This window comes from Equus przewalskii, chromosome 1 (assembly GCF_037783145.1).
Source record: "Equus przewalskii isolate Varuska chromosome 1, EquPr2, whole genome shotgun sequence".
In the NCBI taxonomy this organism is placed as follows: Eukaryota; Metazoa; Chordata; class Mammalia; order Perissodactyla; family Equidae; genus Equus; species Equus przewalskii.
In genome coordinates, this window is record NC_091831.1 from 36739319 (window position 1) to 36759098 (window position 19780).

The 19780-nt window shown below is 35.7% G+C and overlaps 2 protein-coding genes across 13 annotated transcripts in view; one reads left to right on the top strand and one right to left on the bottom strand.

Moving 5' to 3' along the window:
- CPEB3 (cytoplasmic polyadenylation element binding protein 3) overlaps positions 1-19780 on the top strand; it is a 222420-nt gene that overhangs the window by 193993 nt on the left and 8647 nt on the right. The gene's annotated exons all lie outside the window — the stretch shown is intronic.
- Positions 5304-19780, bottom strand: part of BTAF1 (B-TFIID TATA-box binding protein associated factor 1) — a 92344-nt gene continuing 77867 nt past the window's right edge. For all 8 annotated transcript variants that reach the window (XM_008532300.2, XM_008532291.2, XM_070610182.1 and 5 more), the window contains 8 exons: positions 19238-19379; positions 19019-19149; positions 16963-17088; positions 15331-15483; positions 10451-10662; positions 8986-9145; positions 8426-8596; positions 5304-6870 (listed from right to left, as the gene is read on the bottom strand). In XM_008532300.2, coding sequence (XP_008530522.2) covers positions 6727-6870; positions 8426-8596; positions 8986-9145; positions 10451-10662; positions 15331-15483; positions 16963-17088; positions 19019-19149; positions 19238-19379 — 1239 coding nt within the window. In that variant the 3' untranslated portion in view covers positions 5304-6726. The remainder of the gene's footprint in view (positions 6871-8425; positions 8597-8985; positions 9146-10450; positions 10663-15330; positions 15484-16962; positions 17089-19018; positions 19150-19237; positions 19380-19780) is intronic.

Below are 19780 nucleotides of genomic sequence, written 5' to 3' on the forward strand. Positions count from 1 at the left end.
ATTGTATGGATATACCACATTTGTTTATCCATTTGTCAATTAATGGACATTTGGGTTGCTTGCATCCTTTGCCTGTTATGAATAATGCTGCTGTAAGCATTGTGTACACGTCTGTGTGTGGACATATGTTTTCACTACACTTGGGTAAATACCTAGGAATGGGATTGGTGGGTCATTGGTAAGTGCATGCTTAACTTTATACGAAACTGCCAAACTCTTTTCCAAAGTTGCTGTTCCTCTTTGCATTCCAAACAGCACTGTGTGAGAGCTCTAGCTGCTCTGCATCTTCGTCAGCGGTTTGTATTGTCAGTTTTACAATTTTGAATTATTCTCGTAGGTCTGTAATGGTGATGATACACCACTACACATCTATTGGAAAAGATGGTGAACACCTTTTCATGTGCTCATTTGCCTTCTGTTTATCTACTTTGGTGATGTGTCTGTTCCAAATCTTTTGCTTGTCTTTATATTGGGTTGTTTACTGATTGAATTTTGGAGTTCTTTTTATATTCTTGATATAATGAGACATAAATCTCTTATGAGATACATGATTTGGAAATATTTTCTCTCACTCTGTTGCTCTTCATTCTTTCTAAAGTGTCTTTCAAATACTGTAAAGTTTTTTTTTTTTGAGGAAGATTAGCTCTGAGCTAACTATTGCCAGTCCTCCTCTTTTTTGCTGAGGAAGCCTGGCCCTGAGCTAATATCTGTGCCCATCTTCCTCTACTTTATATGTGGGATGCCTACCACTGCATGGCTTGCCAAGCAGTGTCATGTCTGCACCTGGGATCCGAACCTGTGAACCCCAGGCCGCCCAGAAGGGGAACGTGCGCACTTAACCACTGCGCGACCAGGCCGGCCCCCTGTAAAGTTCTTAATTTTCTTACAATTTATCATTTATTCTTCTATGGATCATGGTTTTGGTATCATATCTAAGAAATCTTTACCCAACGTCACAAAAATTTTCTCTGATGTTTTTTTCTAGACGTTATACAGTTTTAGGTTTATCACGTATGTCCATGATGAATTTTTAATTAAATTTTTGCATAGGGTATTAGGTATGTTTGGAGGGTTTTTTTTAGCATATAGACACACACTTTTTGAAAAGATTATCCTTTCTCCATTTAATTGCCTTAGCACCTTTGTAGAGAATCCCCTTTGTAGAAAATCAATTGACTATGTAAGTGTCAGTATATTTGTAGGCAATCACTTCTGTTCCACTGACCTATTTTTATGCCACTACTATACTCTCTTGATTACTAAACATTTATGGTAAGCTTTAAAATCTGGCAATGTAAGTCTTCCAGCTGTTCCTTTTTCATAGTTGTATTTTTTTGGTTTTCTTTTTTCTTTCTTTTTTTTTTTTTGGTGAGGATGATTGGCCATGGGCTAACATCTGCTGCCAATCTTCCTCTTTTTACTGGAAGAAGATTGTCACTGAGCTAACATCTGTGCCAGTCTTCCTCTATTTTGTATGTGGGATGCTGCCACAGCATGGCTTGATGAGCAGTGTGTAGGTCCATGCCTAGGACCTGAACCTGTGAACTCCAGGTCACCAAAGCAGAGCATGTCAACTTAACCACTACGCCACTGGGCTGGCCCCTCATAGTTGTTTCTGATTACTCTGGTTCCTTTGTCGTCTTTCCAAATAAATTTTAGAAATCAGTTTACTGATTTGTACAGACTATCCTCCTGGAATTTTGATTAGAATTGCTTTGTGTCTACAGATTAGTTTGGGGAGAAGTAAGATGTTAACAATACTGTTTTCAGTCCATGAACGTGGTGTATCTCTCCATTTTTTAAGGCCTTTTTGATTTCTTTCATCAGCCTTTTGTAGTTTTCAGGACACAGACCTTTTACATATTTTGTAAGACTTATACCTAAGTATTTCATAGGTTTTGGGGCTATTACATAAAGTATGCTTAAACATTTCAGTTTCCAATTTATTACTGCTAGTATATAAAACTACAACTGACTTTTTGTATACTGACCTTGTATCCTGGGAACCTACTAAACTCACTTACTTCTAGTAGCTTTTTTGTAGATTCTTCAGAACTTTCTACATGGACAACTGTAGGTAGAAAATTTCTTTTTTAATCTGTATGCTTTCCTTTTTTGCCTTATTGTACTGGGAAGGAACTCAGTATTTTTGATCTACCTTTTTACCAATCCTACACTCTCCCAAACAGGCGTGGAGAAAGTGGACACTAAGAATGACTTTAATTTCTTGACATTTGCCAGGACTTGCATTATGGCTCAGCATATGGTCAGTTTTGGTAAAGTTCCACCTAAGCTTTCAAAGCATGTATTCTGCAGTTGTTGGGTCTATCTATAGATATGTAATACATGTCAGTTAAGTCACATTTGTTAATTATATTGTTAAAATCATCTGTATCTTGTTGCATTTTTTTCTTTCTGGTCTGCTTGTTCCATTGAAAGAGGTGTGTTAAAATCTCTGTGACTTGGACTTATCTGTTTCCTATTTGTAGCTTTGTCTATTTTTGCTTTATGGATTTTTGAGGTGCATATCAATTTGCAGTTATTATAACCTCCTGGTTAACTGAATCTCTTATTATGAGACACCCCTATTTACTGCAAGTAATACTTTTGTCTTGAAGGCTACTTTTTCTGAATTTAATGTAACTATACCAGCTGTTGGCTTCAATATCCTCCTTCCTCACTGGTCTTTGAGCTTCTCCCACTGTCTTTTGTATTTTCTATCAGTTCATCTCTCTACCTCCTTAGGTAGGTGATTTTGTAAAGTCAATCTCCCAGTTCACAAATTCTCTCCTCAACTGTGTCTAGTCTGCATTGATAACTATCAAGTTTTCAATTCCAATAACTATTTCTCATTTATTGGATCTTTTTCAAATCTGCCTAATTTAAATTTATTATAATGTTTTCCTTATTTTTATGTCTAATTATCTTAATATTATTTTATGTTTTTTCAGATTATTCTACTTGTAGTTCTTTTGTTTTGTTTTGTTTTGAGGAAGATTAGCCCTGAGCTAACATCTGCTGCCAATCCCCCTCTTTTTGCTGAGGAAGACTGGCCCTGAGCTAACATCCATGCCCATCTTCCTCTACTTTATATGTGGGATGCCTACCACAGCATGGCTTTATGCCAAGCAGTGCCATTTCCACACCCGGGATCCGAACTGGCAAACCCTGGGCTGCTGAGAAGCGGAACATGCGAACTGAACTGCTGAGCCACCAGGCCAGGCCCTATTTGTAGTTCTTAAAGAACTAACTCTCTTATTTGCCTCTGGTAACTTTTCCTTCTGGTAGTTCATTGCCTCCTGTAGATTTGTGTGTGTGTATAAGCTTAACCTTAGAATCTTTCCCTCTGTGGTAATCCTATGGGACCCTATCTGGAACTGTCCCTCTAGGGCAGTTTTATATCTGCTTCTCATAGGGGCTCAGAGTTGATTTTGTCATTTTCTTGATTTGTGGTTCCTCCCGTTTACATTTAGCATGAACTCAGACCTTAAACTTACCTGTGGTGCAGGCCTGGGATTCTGATTTCTCATAGATGACTTTGTGTTTCTGGGTTCATGGACAGTTGTGCTGGTCCTGTTTGAATCCATGAGCAATTTGTGGCTTTATGTAGGGGATTAAGTTATAGCTGCAGTTTCTCCCATAAGCCTGAAACCAAGTCTTTTGTTCCTACACAGATATTAGGATCTCAGCCCCTATATTCTTCAACAGAACTTCACTGGTTTGAAGGAATTTACCATAGACTGGTAGGAAGCCTTTCTTGAAGCAGGAGTCAATTTTTGTTTCCTTAGAGACACTGATTTGTGTGAATAGCAAACATTTTCTATTAATTGGCAAACTCAAGTTTTTGTTTCATAGATTCACATTGAATACTCTGGCTTTTGATACCAGATATTCCTGCAATCAATCAATTTCACTTTAGATTCCACTGACGCCAGACTGTATTCTAGGAAATTGACAAGCTCTGTCTTTAACAGAAGGTATAAAATTGTATTGGGATTAAATATTTGAAACAGATGTGTGATAGAACGCTTGTTACTTTGCTATAATTTCTATCATGCTCCATAGTTCCCCCACTGTTGCCTCTAAATGGTCACGTTCTCAAACAGTTTTATTGGAGTATTTACTTTTGAATAAGCTTATATAACCATCCATAAGGAATAAAGCTATACTATATTGGCTCAATCAGTTCCAACCTCAGAGACTTTCACTCTGGTTACCATTATAATAAGCTCTTGTTGAAAGACTAGAATATTTTTTGGAGAAATATTTGTGGATGTATACATATATTATACATATAACAAAAATTATACCCAGAACCCCAAATTTTAATATTTGTTTAGTGCCAAAAACATAAGATTTTCCTATAGGAAACACTAGTGATGACTCTGATAATCTCAATCTATAGTTATTTTTAACAGTTTGAAATTTTCTATAATAAACATACAAAAAAGGGAAATAGTACAATGAATATCCATGAACCCATTACCCAGCTTAAAATATTACCAACATTCTCTCATGCTTGTTTTGTTTCCCATAGGCACAAATTTTAAAAAACATAACTACCATATCATTATCACATCCACAAAATTAACAACCACAAATGCTTTTAGTATCATTCACTACTCAGTTCAGTTTTCCCCACATACCCATTACTCTTAAGCAGTACTACTGACTAAATGGGTGATTTAATTGAGCATACTTAGCTCTTACCTCTATGTGTTTTTATTTATTTGGGAAGCTGGAATGTGTGATTTAATTTTGCACAATGCAAAAGGTTATTTTTTAAATGTTACAATCACATTAAGTCTTCCTCTCACCTCTGACTCTCTTTTCTTACTCAGAACCAATCACTGTTATCATTTTCTTATCTATGCTTCTAGAAATATTTTAGTTTTTTAAAATTTAAACTGCCTAAATATTGGACTTCCAGCTTTGTCTAACCTTTCAAATTGGAAAAAAAACTTTAACTTTTATGGTGTGAATTCTTCTGCCCTTCCTATCTCTTTAAATAGCTGGCCTACAGAATAGCAAATAAACAGTTAGTTAATTAAAAAAAAATTCACCTCAGGATACTGGCTCAGTTACCCTATGCTATGCTATGTACAATGGATGTTCTATGTAAAGTCAAGAGTTTCCTTTTGGTCTTCTACAATTTGAATATAAATCCTAAAAAACGATGAAATACCCATTTAGTTAGAAAAAAGGTGTTGAGCTTTTTTAGAACCTTTAGATCTGAACTAATAATTTTAGTCTTTTGCTTTTTCTAGTGATAATTTCCTACAAATAACACACAGTTGCATATATTTTACAGTTTCAATCTTATTTTTATTCTCTTGTGGAATGCTAGGTTTAATGTTACAGTATGGTTGTCAAAGCTACTGAAATGTGACAAATGTCCATGTCTAAATGCTGCAGAACAGTATAACTTTAATGATTTTAGACAAAAAAGTTGTTATTTTACAGCTGAGGTCTGATGGTTTTTAAACCAATGCCTATGTGTATGTCCAGCCACAAACCCTGGGGATGTTTATTACCTGTACATGTATATACAAATATATCCCAAACATATATATGCACACAGGCATGTATTAATTTGTGTGAAATTTATAAAATTATATACATACACATACATGCATATCTATATACATATACCCACCCTCATCATTGAGCTCACTTTTCTAACATGTTAATCAACTTCATGCCCAATTATTATTGCTGCCCAGTATAACTACATGATTTTAGTGCCAATACCAAGCACCTTTTCGGATGCAGGATAGGTAACATCTGTGCATATAGATATGTGTATTTATGTATGTTTGTGTACGTAGAGGAATTATTTCTCCCTTTTATGCTTCAGTCATGCATTACTACAATAAACAGTCTCTTCACCATTGGTTTTGGAATTCCAAACAGTGTAAAATCTACTTCTGGAAAACTGTATATAGTTGTTCATAGTTACAAAAAATATATTATATATTTATATGATTGAAACCTATTGAGTACATATGTTCTCTGAATCTGGCTATATCCTAGCCATTAGATAAATTAAAAAAAACACCCTCTTAATAGGATGTTATGAGAGCCTTAAATAGACCATTACCTGTATTTAGAATAGTTGATATATTTTAAAAGTTGACAAAATGATGTTAAAGATTTGAAAAACACTACGCTTCTGCATTAAATATATAAAGGTTTCCATTGAGGGCCTGGTTCAATTCATTGTCTAAGATTTTCATGTTCCAAGAGTGACCAATATCATAGTCATTATTCTTAAAATTATGGCTCATTAAGGCTTTTATACAAAAAAAAAAAGCCCTATTTTTAATCATTTATAAAAACAAGTTCTACTTAAAAGAAAAAATGTACATGAACACTAAAGTACTCATGGATATTATCCTGTACAAAGTGACTAGGTAAAGACAGGAGGCTCGTTCTCAGTAAGAACACCTCATGGTAGCACGTGTAAACCTGGTTTGGTTCCTCTGCTCTGCAGCTATTCAGCATGTAAAATTTAAACCATTTCACATTAACATTTAAATTTAATACAGTGCAAATATTTGAGAATAGCTTGTTCCCCCCAGTGAAACAAGAACCAGCGTTATGCTGAATATTCTTCAGATCTATTTACACATTGAGCTAAAAGTTCACCATAAACTTTGAAATTTGCTGAATATCAGCAGAAATGTAACTGAACTAGCAGCAATTGCATTTATAATATTTTGATAGTTACTTGAGAGAATGCATAAAATTTTCCAGGCTGTACTCTGAATCATATTGCTCTTGATCCCAAAGATCACTCAGGTTTTCAAGAATTGATTTCATACTTGCTTTTCCAGAAGTAGAGGTGTCAGCTTTTTCTGCTTTGCCATCCTTAAGAGAAATTGGCAGAAAGATAAAATGAAAAATTATTAACTTCAAAAATTATATTTTCCTTTAAAATATCACACTTGTTTCTAACATTGCACTTACTCAAGAGTTAATCACTTCAAGTGATGGGGAAGTTCATGATCTCATAAGATAGCCTATTCTATTTTCCCAAGGCTCTAATAATTTTATTTGTCATTTTAAGCTTTTTATTTGGGAAGAATTTCAAGATTAATAAGAGCATTACAAAGAACTTATCGTTCACTGTATCACAGTGGCTTTGTCATTCTCTCCCCTGTATATGGACATGTCTGTGTATGTACGTATACACAGATATATAGCTATCAGCTTTTTCCCAAAACCATCTGAGAGTAAGTTGTAGACGTTAGGCCCCTTTATGCCTAGATAGGAATCAGCATGCATTCCCAAGAACAAAGGCATTCTCTTGAATAACCAAAGTACAAAGATCAAAATAAGCAAGTTTAATACTGATATATTAAAAGCTAACATATAGTCCATATTCCAATTTTGCCAGTTGTCCCAATAGGATCCTTTATGGCAATAGCTTTAGCTTCTCTGCAACACCCTCCTAAGCCCAGTTCTCCTCACTGAAAGTCACCCATAAGAATATTCTTTCAAACAGAATAAAAGCTATGTGAAGACAGCAATCCATGTTTCTTTGAGCTTTCTTTTTTCTAGGTTACATGTATCTTCTTCTTTCAACCTTACCTAATATGATATAATTGAAGAACCTTCCTCCATTCTGGTCATCTTTTGCGGACTTACTAATCTATTACTGTTTAAAATGCAGCACCCAGAACCATACATAATATTCTAAATGTGGCTTTACACACAGAGTACAGTGGAACTATTCTCTCAGATTTGGACATGACAATTCTGCTATTACAGCCAGTTTAATTACATTATATAAGGTATTTCTCATGGTAATTTATGCTGACTATACCGTTTTCTGAACCTGTGCAGGACCTTAAATCGAACCCTATTAGTTTTATATTATTAGATTGATGAGTATTTCCAGCTGGTGTATCCTCTGATTATCAATTGTTATCTGATGTACTAGTTCCATCATCCACAATAACAATAATGGCTACTATTGAGAATCTATACTAGGTACCCTAAGTGCTTGCATATATTATTTCATTTTATCTTCATAACCATGTAGTAATACAGACATTATTATTCTGCCAAGGATGTAGATGCTCAGAGAAGCTAATTTGCCTAAGGTCACCAGTTAATAGGAGGCAGGGCAAGAAATGCAGACCCAGGTCTAGCTGATTCCAGTGACAGCTATCCTTCAACAAGAAAGGACTAAGGAGAGAAACCTTGGGGCAAGTCACTGGAGACATCAACCAGAAAGTTAAACTTCAAACATCCCCTAGTATCCTGGAGAGTCCTATCTGGACATCAAAAATTCCCTCAGAGGGTTGTCTAGCTGATACCAAAATGAATGCCTTTTCTGGTCCCTTTAATACTTTCACTAAGGAGTCCCAGGAAGTCTGTGAACACATTAAAGATACAGCAAATTGTATAAGTTCTTTACCTTATCAAGAGTAAACAGATCGAGAAGCTGATCTGTCCCCATACTCTGCAAACTAGAATTCTCTTGGCTAATGACAGTATTTGCTATGTTCATCTTGAATTTCTGTAAACCCATTATTTTCTCTTCCAATGTTCCTCTGGTTATCAATCGGTACACGTTAACCACACGTTTCTGAATGAGAAAAAGAAGTTAAGCAACTATAGCACAAATAAATTGATAAGCTTTGAGGTTGACCAAGTCAGGCGGCTTACATACTTATACTAAATACTTTACTACTATCTAATTAGGATTGGGTTTTCTTTATTTATCTGGCCCCCTGAGCTTAAAATGTTTGCAGAGAATCACAGAATATTAGGAATGGACAGTGTCCCAGGTTTTCTTAGCCCCAGAACCTCATTTAATGCATGAGCAAGTTGTGCAACAGAATTTAAAGTGACTTGCTAAGGGTCACAACATTTATTAACATCAGAGTTGGAACTTAAACCAAAGCCTTCTGTCTTTTTTGGGGGGAGTATTTTTCCCAGTGAACAGGTTAACACCTGTGAGTGATGACTTTTTACCTGCCCAATGCGATGGGCCCGGTCCATGGCTTGTAAATCACGCATGGGATTCCAGTCGTGCTCCACAAATACCACTGTGTCAGCACCTGTTAAGTTAAGCCCTAAGCCACCAACGTGAGTTGTAAGTAAGAGAACATCTATGGATGGATCATTGTTAAACCTAAAAGTATAGATATAAAAAAATAAAATTAGTACATTTCTTTTTAAGGTTCCTATAACAGAAACTGTTTAATAAACTTTAAACAGTTTAATAAATTGTTTAATAGCACAAATGAGAACACATTTAAAAATCCATGATATGGACATTTCTGTGACCACTTGAAATGAAACTATCTTCTTTTAATATACATAACACATTTAGTAGTAGAAAGAATGTATTCTAGAACATGTCATAAATTTCATATACAGAAAGAAGTCCAATTAGGTTGTATTTTAGGATATCAGATAAAGACTAAGTTGCAAAAATGTAATTAAACACTAATTATAATTAAGACAAAACCCAACTATAAACCTTTACCATATGGAGACAGAAGAGGCAAGTGGGGGAAAATGCTAGATCAGTTAGGGAAGGCAGAGGATGAGGGTGTTGGTTGCTACTATCGTACTAATTCTAGAAGATATTGACAAAAGACATCTACTAGCTTCTAGGAAAAAAAACTAACATTATTACCAAGCTACCATTTATTACATTCTCACTATGAGTCAAGCAATGGGCTTTGTCTGCTATATGCATTATGTTATTTCACTGTTACTATAGCTCTATAAGGACATTAGCATTGTCCTTATTTTAGAGAGACTCAGGTTATGTGGATGATAAACAGACCCAAGAGAACACTGCCTAAAATAGCAGAGTCAGGAGTCAAAATTGGGTCTGTCTGCCTCCAAAGCCCCTTCGTGCACCTCTAACTATATTGTGCCTAACCATCTCTTATGGATGCTTGTTAAAAACGCTGACTCTTGAAGTCAGCAGGTCTGGGACAGAACCTAGTAATCTGAATTTTAAAAAACTAACCCTAAGATTTCTAAACCAGAGGGTGCAGACCACACTTAAGAAACACTGCACTCACCAATTCTGCTTCCTAGCTGGGCCAGCTTCAGTTTGTTCTCAGCAGAGACACAGAGATCAGGATAGAAATCTTAGCTAAGCTACCTGTTTGCTTCCTCCCACCTCAACCCTCCAAAAAAGGTGAGGGGGAAAGTAGTTATCTCTATTTTTTGTTGATGCCTTAAATTTCTTTCATGCCCTTCAGAGTGCTTTCCTACTAGTCACATTTTTTTACTACTATTCAATTATATCTCTGTGGTTCTATATTTTAAACAGGGTTTAGTTGGGTTGAATTATAAAATAACAATAAAAAAAATTGCAGATATTTAGCCAAAGAAGATACTTCATGAGGCAAACATCTATGGAAGTAATAATATAATGACTATAGCTTGATTTATAAGAGTTTTAGAAGCCACTTACCGGGAAACAATGGAATGTCTCTGACCAGGAGGTATGCTGCCATCTAATCTCAAATAAGTGACAGAGGGTAAATGAGGTTTGAGAAGATCATGTTCTACTATATCAAGCATGCTTTTAAGCTGACAGAAGATCAGTATCCTGTGCTGGGCCACAACAGACTCTGTGCCACTCTCTGAAGTGCTGCCATTTCCCAAACCACAGTCCAACAGCAACTTGAAAAAAGGATCAATTGTTATACAGGTGTTCAATATAAGTAGGCAACCAATCTCACTGTGACAAATATTTATCTTTGTGGTGAGAAAAGGCTAAACTTACCTATAACCTGGAAAACAGATTAGCATTTTGGGCTGCAGTCTGTTACCCTACAGCATCAGGAAGTAGTTTCTGAGGTGCTCAGGCTTAGAATTTCCTGGTCGCCTCTTGAAAGAGGTTCTCTAACCGGCCTTCTCCCCTTGCCTGAGTTCCTTGAGGCTCAGTAAGGGCCTCAATAAATGTTTACTGAAAGTTATGACAATGAAGATACCCAGGCAAAATGGTTCATGAAGGGTTATGAGAAACTAGGGTGTGAAGAAAACATAATAAAGCAGCTAAATTTGGCAGAAATCAAAATTACAAAAAAGAAAGAAGAGAACCAAAAGCAGCATCTAGCTAGATCTCTTGGATTCCTGAGCTTACTACTACATCTGTAGACCAAGATCTTTACCGGCAAGAGCAACACTGCTATAGATCTTTGTATTTCCTGCTACTGAAGTGGTTCAGCGCCTGGCACATAGCAGGTACAATAAATAAATGAGTGAACAAAATCCAAGAGAACTGAGACAAACTTCAAATTCAATGTAAAACTCTCAGGGTATGGTGCAGAAAAAAGTCAACACGGTAGGCCTGAACTACTTTTCTTAGAAAGTCCTGCTTGCAAGGTCAGCCCTTGGCTGAAAGAAGTCTGGCAACTTGGATTTCGGGAGACTTTGCATCATTCTCTCTCTGATAAGGGTGGCTTACTGTGCTTAAACTGCTGTGCAAACAATGTAATTTATGCTGAGAGCTGCTGTCTTTCTGAAAGTCTAGAATTTTGGTACATACTAGGCAGAGGGAGTCTATGTGATCAGACCCAGTAAAAACTTTGGACAATGAGTCTCTAATGAGCTTCCTTATTCTTTCTCTTCTACCCAACAGCCCTCAAATTTTAAATTTTTATTAGACTGCCCTAGGTATTTTCCCATCCTTGAGAGTAGAGTAGACATATAGTGTACTACACCAAGGAACTTCTCCAAGTGAAAGAAAGAAATGGGATAAATGTAATTATCCCTATCTCTTGCCCCTAAATCTGTAATCAGATTGCTAACCAAGTTAAATTAATTTTTAAAACTCCCTTCTAGGATGTTTTATGAGATTATGACGTGTGGTACGCAGTATAAAGAACGTGATATCATCAGTGGGACATTCTACATGGATGCTATAAAACAGGAGTTTGAGAGACAGAATTTATCAGAAGGTCATTGTCATGCACATTCAATTATCTCAGTCCCTTATGCAGCAATATCACAAACCTTCCAGACAACCAGTCATATAAAGAACATTCAACTACGACTTCTTCTTCAAGTCCACACTCATCAGACAATCTTCCTAATATAATCTTCATTCAGGGTAGCTATCCTACTGGGTTGTAGGGACAGATCATTTGATATAAGTATTCTTGTCTGGTGGCAGAACTGCCCTTCTGGTTTTCCCAATAATGTTGTATAACTTGAGTCTGCCCTGAGACTGCTGAACTCCAAGTATCCTGGCAAAATCTAGTTTGTGGCCTTCAAAGGTGTAGACTCTAGAAAATGGTTACCTAGGCCACCTGATATGGATGTCTGAGAGGCCAGCTGCCTCCCCAGAGAGGAATTTAATTTTATTTTGCCCTAACTTCAGCATAGACTAAATTACCCCAGGTTTTTCAAGCTATCCCTCATGTAAAATAATCTCTAGATTATTTTGATCTTCCATTTAAAGCCCAAAACTATAAATGATATTCAAAATTTGGTCTGACTGGTATAAAATACAGTGAAACTATGATGCCATCATTTTGGCCATTACACTGTTATTAATCCCACCGAAGACCATATTAGCTTTATTTATTGGCAACTAATTCATTTAGTAGGTTTATAGTGAACTTGTCATCAACTCAAACTCAACTTTACCCTATATGAAATGTTCACCAAGTCTGACAGAATCTATATTTACCTAAATGTTTTCTTTTAAATTTTTTCTTTTTTAAGATTGGCCTCGAGCTAACATCTGTTGCCAATCTTTTTTTTTTTTCCCTCTTCTTCTCCTCAAAGCCCCCCAGTACATAGTTCCATCTTCTAGTTGTAGGTCCTTCTAGTTCTGCCTCAACATGGCTTGATGAGCAGTGCTAGGTCCTCGCCCAGGATCCGAAGCAGCAAAACCCTAGGTCACCAAAGTGGAGTGTGTGAACTTAACCACTTGGCCATGGAGCCGGCCCCACTAAGTGTTTTCTTTTAAACTTGACTCTGCTTATCTCCCTTAAATTTCACTTAGAGTTTCAGTTCATCATTCCAGTCTCCTGAAATTTTAAAATTCTGTCTCTGACAATATTAAATACTTCTGGTACTATTACTTGCTGATAAACCTGTTTCTGTATTTCTAGTGCCCGATTTTTAAAAAGCAAATAAGACCTCTCCCCTACTTCAGATAACACATATTTTAAAGGAAAGGGAGGGGAGGAGAGGAGAAGTGTGGGGAGGAAAGGGAGGAAGGAAGGAAGAAAAGAAGGAAAGAAGGAAGGTAGGTACGTTCTCTCTCTTGAGACAGAACCTTTACTTTGCATGGCTGAAAAGAACTGAGAAAATGGAAAAGAAGGGTTCTAAAACAGCCCTCTGTGACTATGGCCAGAAACAATCTGGGCCTAAGTTGCAGAGTTCCTAAAGCATCTTAATTCCCAGAAATAACTGCAGGAAAAAAAATAATGTACCAAAAAATAAACTAAAAAATAATTTCAAGCCTGTAGTATAATTAAAATTGTGGATGAAATTCAATTTTTATTTGAAAATAGATCTAATTAGCTGATTCCTTGACTAAATATATCTTAGAGCTTTACCTAATGTATCAGCTATGTTAAGAAAATCATCAACATTTTATATACAAAGTTTGGTCAAACAAGAAAACTATTCCATATATAAACCACCTAAACATAATAGTCATTCTTCAATTTTATGGTAAAAGTCCTTTCTTTAACATTTAGTGAAATAAGGATACATACTTGGATGTCATATTATAATGATTATATATTACCATTATATAATATTTTCTATACTAACCCATGTGAAATCTAAAATCTTCATTCATTAGTTATTCTCAATGAAATTTAGGCCAGAATAACTACAGAAACCTAAAAGAATTACTAAAGTCCAGATTTTACTATAAGATATTAATTTTTAAGACTAGTTAGAACTAAAGGATATTAGCATTAATGTTTTGGTGCTTGAAATTGGTTCTTTTAATTTAACCTTTTGAAATCTTGGAATTTTTTAAAAGCTATACCAAGACAGTGACATGAGCAAAATGGCAGAGTAGGCAGCTCCCAATAAACTCAAAGAGTTCCACAGTGACACACATTATAACCAGACCCTTGAAAGACAAAGAAGCTTGAAAGCAGTAAGAGAAAAGTGATTCATCATGTAAAAGGGATCCTTAGTAAGATTAACACCTGATTTCTCATGAGAAACAATGGAGGACATTATGGAGAAAATGAAAAGAATCTACGGAATGGGAAAAAGTATTTGCAAATCATATACCTGATAAGGGCTTAATCTAGAATATAAAAGAACTCCTAAAAGTCAACCAAAAGACAAACAATCCAACTAAAAAATGGTCAAAGGTCGTAAACAGGCATTCCTCCAAAGAAGATATACAATGTCTAATAAGTACATCAAAAGATGCTCAACATCATTAGTCATGAGAGACAGGAAATCAAATTGACACTGAGATATCACTTCATACCTACTGGGATGGCTATAATTTAAAAAAAAAAAAAAGTGAAATATATGTTGGCAAGGATGTAGAGAAATTAGAACCCTGGCCCATTGCTGGGGGGAATGGAAATGGTGCAGGCAACTATGGAAAACTGTTTGGCAGTTCCTGAAAAAGTTAAACATAGAATTGTTATATGATCCAGCAATTCCACTCCTAGATCTAAATCCAGAAGAAATGAAAAGAGGGATTGAAAGAGATACTTATAAGACAACATTCACTGCAGCATTATTCACAATAGCCAAAAGGTGGGAACAACTCAAGTGTCCGTCAGCACATGACTGAATAAACAAAATGTAGTGTAAACATCATCACCATAATAATAATGGAATATTATTCAGCCATAAAAATGAATGAAGTACTGATGCATGCTACAACATGAATGAACCTTGAAAATAAGTGAAATAAGTGAGGTGCAAAAGGACAAATATTGTATGATTCCACTTACATGAAATATTTATAACAGGCAAATTCAGACAGAAAGTAGATTAGAGGTTACCAGGGATTGGGGGAGAAGGGAATGGGAAGTTACTGGTTAATGAGTATAGAGTTTCTGTTTGGGTAATGGAAAAATTTTGGAAATAAATAGTGGTGATGGTTGTACAACATTACAAATATAATTAATGCTACAGAATTGTACACTTAAAAATCACTAAAAATGGCATATATTATGCTATATATATTTCACACACTTTTTAAAAAAGCTATACCAAAAATTTAATAAACCAAATTAAAAAATAAAAGAAACAGCAAACACATCAGTAATCTTTTGGAAAAGCAAATTTACCTAGTGTTACAGATCAGGAATGTACAACACTCATCTAACACTTAAAAGATCTACTTACTTGTTTCAAAGCTGAGAGTTTAGGGGCATGTTGAATATCGTGAAGAGAAGAATTCTGAACTGCCAGTTTTTCAGTAGTACTCTTGAACTCTGGATGTTGAGGTGTTAAAACTAATGCTGGATGGTTGCATAGTTTACGTAAGTACTGTAATGCCTTTAAGGGGTAAAAAAAAAAAAAAAAAAAAAGCATAAACAAGTCCACTTCACATGCCACAAATGTTTGTATCTCAATATCTCTTCCATCTATCTAGAATGCCTTTCTTTCTCTTCTCGCTACTCCTACTCATTTGTCAAGAACCAGTTCAAATGTCTCATCTGTGATGCTTTCATATGTGCTTCTTGTGCAGTTTGTATTTATGTTTATGAGAGCATCTATAATTTGTACAAATTGTACTATTTATGTCTGTCTCTCCCACTAGACAATGAACTTCTCATGGCAGAAAGAGTATCTTATTCATTAGCTTCTATAGCTAACCCTTTCCCACTCAAAGTGCCTGATAATGCTTAACAGATGCTTCTGGAACCAGGCATCATTTCCTAAAGAAGGGTGTCTCAAACTTTAGTGGGTGTAAACATTTCTTGAGGACCTTATAAGTCGGCAAATCTCTCCCCTCTACACAGTATTGTGACTCAGTAGGTCTGGTGTGGAGGAGGGGAAAGTGGAGCTAGGTAGTTATTTCAAGTGGTTGTGTTTGAGAATCAGCATCCTATAGGATCTCTTCTTTCTTTTCTCTGATTCAGCCACACCCTTTCTCTTTTGCTTTTTACTTGGCTTATGATTTGCGTCTCATCCTTGGCACAAAGATTTGTATTAGTAAGCTCCACTGACAAGGCTCAAGAGACTGCTGGGCACTATGGGAGAGGTATAAGCCTTCACAACCACCTTTTCCCTCTTCTATCTTTAAAAATACTACAGTACTTACTTTATTGGTGGCAAGGGGGTTTGGGAGGTTTTCTATGGTGATTATTTCAAAAGAGAAAAGAAAAAACTTGAGTTAACGCTTTCCATCTTTTTCATTTGTTATTCCCGCAAGCACATTAGGCATCCACTGTCTCAGGACTTCTCTACTTTTGGTATCCTCTGCCTGGAACTGCTTCCCCCACATATCTGCATGCCTCAATCCTCCTTCAGATCTCTGCTTAAATGTCACCCTCTCAGTGAGGCTGTCCCTGATCCCTCTATTAAAACTTACAACCTACCCTCTTATACTGTATAACCCCATACTCTTTTTCTCTTACATAATATGTATTTTACTTACTTACTCATTTTTCATCTCTACAAGGGAAAGAGTCTGTTTTGTCCACTGTTTTAATTAACCCCCGAGTTTAGAAAAATTACTGCCTTGTGGTAGGAGTTCTAATAATTTTTTAATGGAAAGCAAAAGATTCTCTACTCTAAAACCCTTCTTTTTATGCAATATACAAATGTATATTGCATTTTACACATTTAATATTCAATTACCTAATTACTAATTATGAATATGAAAATAAGTTGGCCCTTTTACCTATTTTCAAGAATGTATACACAATATTGAATAAATTTTAAAAAGCCATATTTCAGTGTTCCATGTAAAAATTGTTGTATTGAAGAACATTCTTCAGCAACATTTAAAAAGTGGACTATAATCTATACCTGGAATACATGGCCTGTAGCTTTAAGCTTCGGTTTTTCAGTTTCTTCAGAAAGTGCAGCTGAAGAAACTGTTTCATCAACATCACATTTGGCACGAGACTTAGCAAAATCCTCATACAGCTGAACCTGTAAAATCACCCCCATGAAAGTAATAAGTATATTTATTTTCAATTAGTCAAAACATAACTGCAAAGGCCAATAAGAGCAGTAATTTCAAATCAGCCCTCATTAAAGAAAATAAGTTATGATGCCTATACTTCACTACTGATTAGATTATCCACTGCATCTTGGTGAATTCCTTTAAAATTACATTTAGAAAACAAGTGTAACACATTAAATTTGGTGCTGAAAACTAGTCAAATAGGCCTGACTCAATTTTTCCACTTTTTTTTTTTTAAATATTGGCTCTAACATCTGTTGCCAATCTTTTTCTTCTTCTCCCCAATGCCCCTCAAGTACATAGTTGCATATTCTAGTTGTAGGTCCTTCTAGTTCTACTCTGTGGGGTGCCACCTCAGCATGGCTTGATGAGCAGTGCTTAGGTCCACACCCGGGATCTAAACTGGCAAAACCCTGGGCTGCTGAAGCAGAGTGTGCAAACTTAACCACTCAGCTACAGGGCCAGCCCTTTCCATTCTTTTCAAGAAGATAAAAACATTATCAATAAAAGAGAACCTGAACCCTTACAAGTAAATGACAAATATTTTCCTTACGTGAAGTTATATGGTCAAGACCTTATAGGTATGTTCCCAGAGACAAAGTTTAAAAATAATACTACTGCTGCCTAAAAGGGAACTTTTATCAAGTTTAAGTCATTACACTGGGCTCTGGGTTCCTATCTTATACATGCTAAAACAATGTGAAAGAGAAGAAAATCTAGAGTGCCAAAGAACAGAAGTAGAGAATAAAAAGCTATGGATGCTAAATAAAGCCAAATGTTACTTCCCTCCCCAGCTCCCTTCCTCCAGTCTACTTAAATGTGTTTTATGCTCATGTAATAATACCACCACCAGTCTATCACTATAGATTTTTTTCATATAGCACCTCTTCTTTATTACACTTACTTTAAAAAGTCTTCATCTCATTACCCTTAAAATATTCCTTTCAAGGAATATTAATAAATCTTTACAAATGAGGAATGGAGCCCCAAGGAGATGAGGTTGATCATATAAATGAACACAAAGCTCTCAGCATCTAGATTAATGTCCTATCTGCTAAACTCAAGTTGTATACATAAATACTAATAGGTTAACTGTCTAAACATTGGAGGGGAAAGAAGGTAAGTTTCTGGGTGTCTCTGTATCTTTTACTCACTTGGCCATACTAAATCAACTCATAATACTGAAATAGATTGATGCATACTAACCTAGAACATGAAGTAAATATTCAAATAGAAAGTTCTGATTACAGGCCATGTCTTACTAAGATAAAGGACAGTTTCCCTTCCTAAAATACTACGCAAGGAAAGGCATACAATAAATTCCTTTGATAATGGTCTCTAGGTACAAAATCAGTACTGTATAGAAGCCAAAACTTATTTCAAAAATTTACTGGCAATGCAATAATACTTTGAAAGGAATGAGGTTCCACTTCCCAAGGTTTGAAACTCAGCTCTGATGTATATTAGCCATGTAACCTTGAGCAAGTTACTTAACATTTTTTGAGCTTTACTTTCCTTATTTGCAAAAATGGGGACTGACAATATCTATAATGCTGTTGTGACGATATGATATTACAGGCAGATTGCTGGCCCTTATAAATATTGCCTTATTTCCTTATCACTTTAACCTTGTAACTTTTTAAATTAACTAGACATATAAGAAAGCAATTATAATACTGGATTTTGTTTTAATGCTATATGCAAAATGCACATATCCAAACAGATTCATTTAGGTTTGAAAAAGAATATTCCAAAAGTCTAGGGAAGCAGAAGCTAGATTAGTGTGATAAAGCCAAAGGCTAATCCCCTTTATTCAATACTTTTGTGGCTTACTCAAAACATTCTACTAGTAAGTATACCACCAACAACCACAAATACAATCACCAGATTCCTAACCTGGAGAGGACTAAGAGTACAATAATAGTCTTGAATAATTTTGGGTGGAAGATCCTGCAAAACGTCTTCTTTCATTCTTCTCAAAAGAAATGGCAGGACTTGGCGATGTAGTGCATCCATCGCAAGAACACCTGTTAATAAGAGAAAATAGCTTTAAAAAAGTTAGGAATAAGTTATATTCACTTGCACAGAATATATAATTACATCTCTTTTTCATACCTGCTTCTTGTTCTCGACTGGAGCTTCGAGCATCCCTACTTGCTAATATAGGTTTACCATACCGAGCAGCAAACTGGCGTTCAGTCCCCAAAAATCCTGGCATGAGGAAATCAAATAATGACCACAGCTCCAAAACGTTGTTCTAAATATAAGAAAGGAGCACCAGTTATATTTTATACTGAGATTATTTCCTTACACTTAAAAAATGGAACATTAATGAAAGCCCATTATGATGACATAGATGAGAGTTTATCACCACATTTTTAGGTATATGGTAAAAGTCTGTATTTTAAATGTGTAAAATTCAGGTCAGCATCCTTGGAGAAAATACTCTACCCTATTTGGGGGAAATTTTCAAGTCTCTTCCACCAGAAGAAGGCTTGGTCCATAGTATTTAAATCCTATTGGTGGCATTTATCAGGTAGTGAATAGGAGGAGCAGAAAGATGAGTATGTTTCTGATTCTTTTAACTTTGACACTCAAATTAACAGCAAGATTTAAGGAATTCGGCCAATATCACCATTTCTTTAACAAAGAAGAACT